This window comes from Chelonoidis abingdonii, chromosome 11 (assembly GCF_003597395.2).
Source record: "Chelonoidis abingdonii isolate Lonesome George chromosome 11, CheloAbing_2.0, whole genome shotgun sequence".
In the NCBI taxonomy this organism is placed as follows: domain Eukaryota; kingdom Metazoa; phylum Chordata; order Testudines; family Testudinidae; genus Chelonoidis; species Chelonoidis abingdonii.
The window spans coordinates 19,320,224-19,321,414 of NC_133779.1; the positions used below are offsets into that span (position 1 = coordinate 19,320,224).

The following is a 1,191-nucleotide window of genomic DNA, read 5'->3' on the forward strand; positions in this document are numbered from 1 at the left end:
TTTGTCCCTTGCCCCGCCCCCAGCACCACTTCCACCTGTTTGCCCCTCCCCAACCACCCCCTAGCCCCACCCTGTGGCCCCTCACTTCCCCCTTGCCCTCCTCTTTGCTAGCCCTGGATCCCCAGCCCCCTACCTGCAGGCGTGGGGGGCAGGAGGCGACGACGCTTGGCCAGGCGGCCCCCCGGCCCCCCGTCCGAGTGGGCGTTGGAGAGGCGGCGATGGGGCAGCGGCAGGGACCCCCCATAGCCACCATCATCCCAGCGCCGCCGGTAGAGCCGGGCGTGCCCCAGACACGGCTGCCTGCGCCGGAGAAGGAATGAAAGAAACAAAGGAAGGAAGGAAGGGGAAACCCAGACATCCAAGGCCGAACCCCATGGAGTCAAAAAATTAAGGAAGGGAAGACAAAAGTGGCAGACGGACAGAAGGACGCAGCAGGAGAGAGAGACGGAAAACACCTCAGTCAGCCCAGCTCCCCCATGGGGCAATGTGGGGGATGCTCCCCGGTTGCTAGGAGGTGGGGTAAACCCAAGCCCCACTCCAGCTCCAACCCGCAAGAGTCAGGGTGGGATCCCAGGCGTCCAAGCTCAATCCCAGTGTGCAGGAGCCCTCCCTGTGAGGCGTTATGTGCGGCTGTTCCCCAGCCGCCCCGCCGCAGAGGTGGCTGCATCTCAGCTCCCCACCTGTCCTGAGAAGCCAGGCTCTCCGAGTCGTCCTCCCGGCTATTGTAGCCTTGCTGCCCCACCGTCTCCTCGGCTGGGGAGGACTCCTCATGCACCGTCAGGGGGATACAGCTCCCGTCGGAGCTCCGCCTGGACCGACACACAGACACTGGGAACCCAGGAGTCATGGCTCCGAGCCCCTCTGCTCTAACCACTAGCCCCCACTCCCCTCCCAGAGCTGGGAGAGAACCCAGGAGTCCTGGCTCCCAACCCCCTGCTCTAACCACTAGACCCCACTCCCCTCCCAGAGCTGGGAGAGAACCCAGGAGTCCTGGCTCCTAGCGCCTCTCAGAACTGGGAAGAGAACCCAGGAATCCTGGCTTCCAGCCCCCCCTGCTCTAACCACCAGCCCCCGCTCCCCTCTCAGAGCTGGGAGAGAACCCAGGAGTCCTGGCTCCCAGCCCCTCTGCTCTAACCACCAGCCCCGACTCCCCTCTCAGAGCTGGGAGAGAACCCAGGAGTCCTGGCTCCC

General features: G+C 65.1%; 1 protein-coding gene across 1 annotated transcript in view; it reads right to left on the reverse strand.

Annotated features, from left to right (window-relative positions):
* CACNA1F (calcium voltage-gated channel subunit alpha1 F) overlaps positions 1 to 1,191 on the reverse strand; it is a 73,002-nt gene that overhangs the window by 5,299 nt on the left and 66,512 nt on the right. The window contains exons 29-30 of the mRNA XM_075071301.1: positions 681 to 866; positions 134 to 300 (exon numbers count right to left, since the gene is read on the reverse strand). Of these exons, the coding sequence (XP_074927402.1) occupies positions 134 to 300; positions 681 to 866 (353 nt within the window). The remainder of the gene's footprint in view (positions 1 to 133; positions 301 to 680; positions 867 to 1,191) is intronic.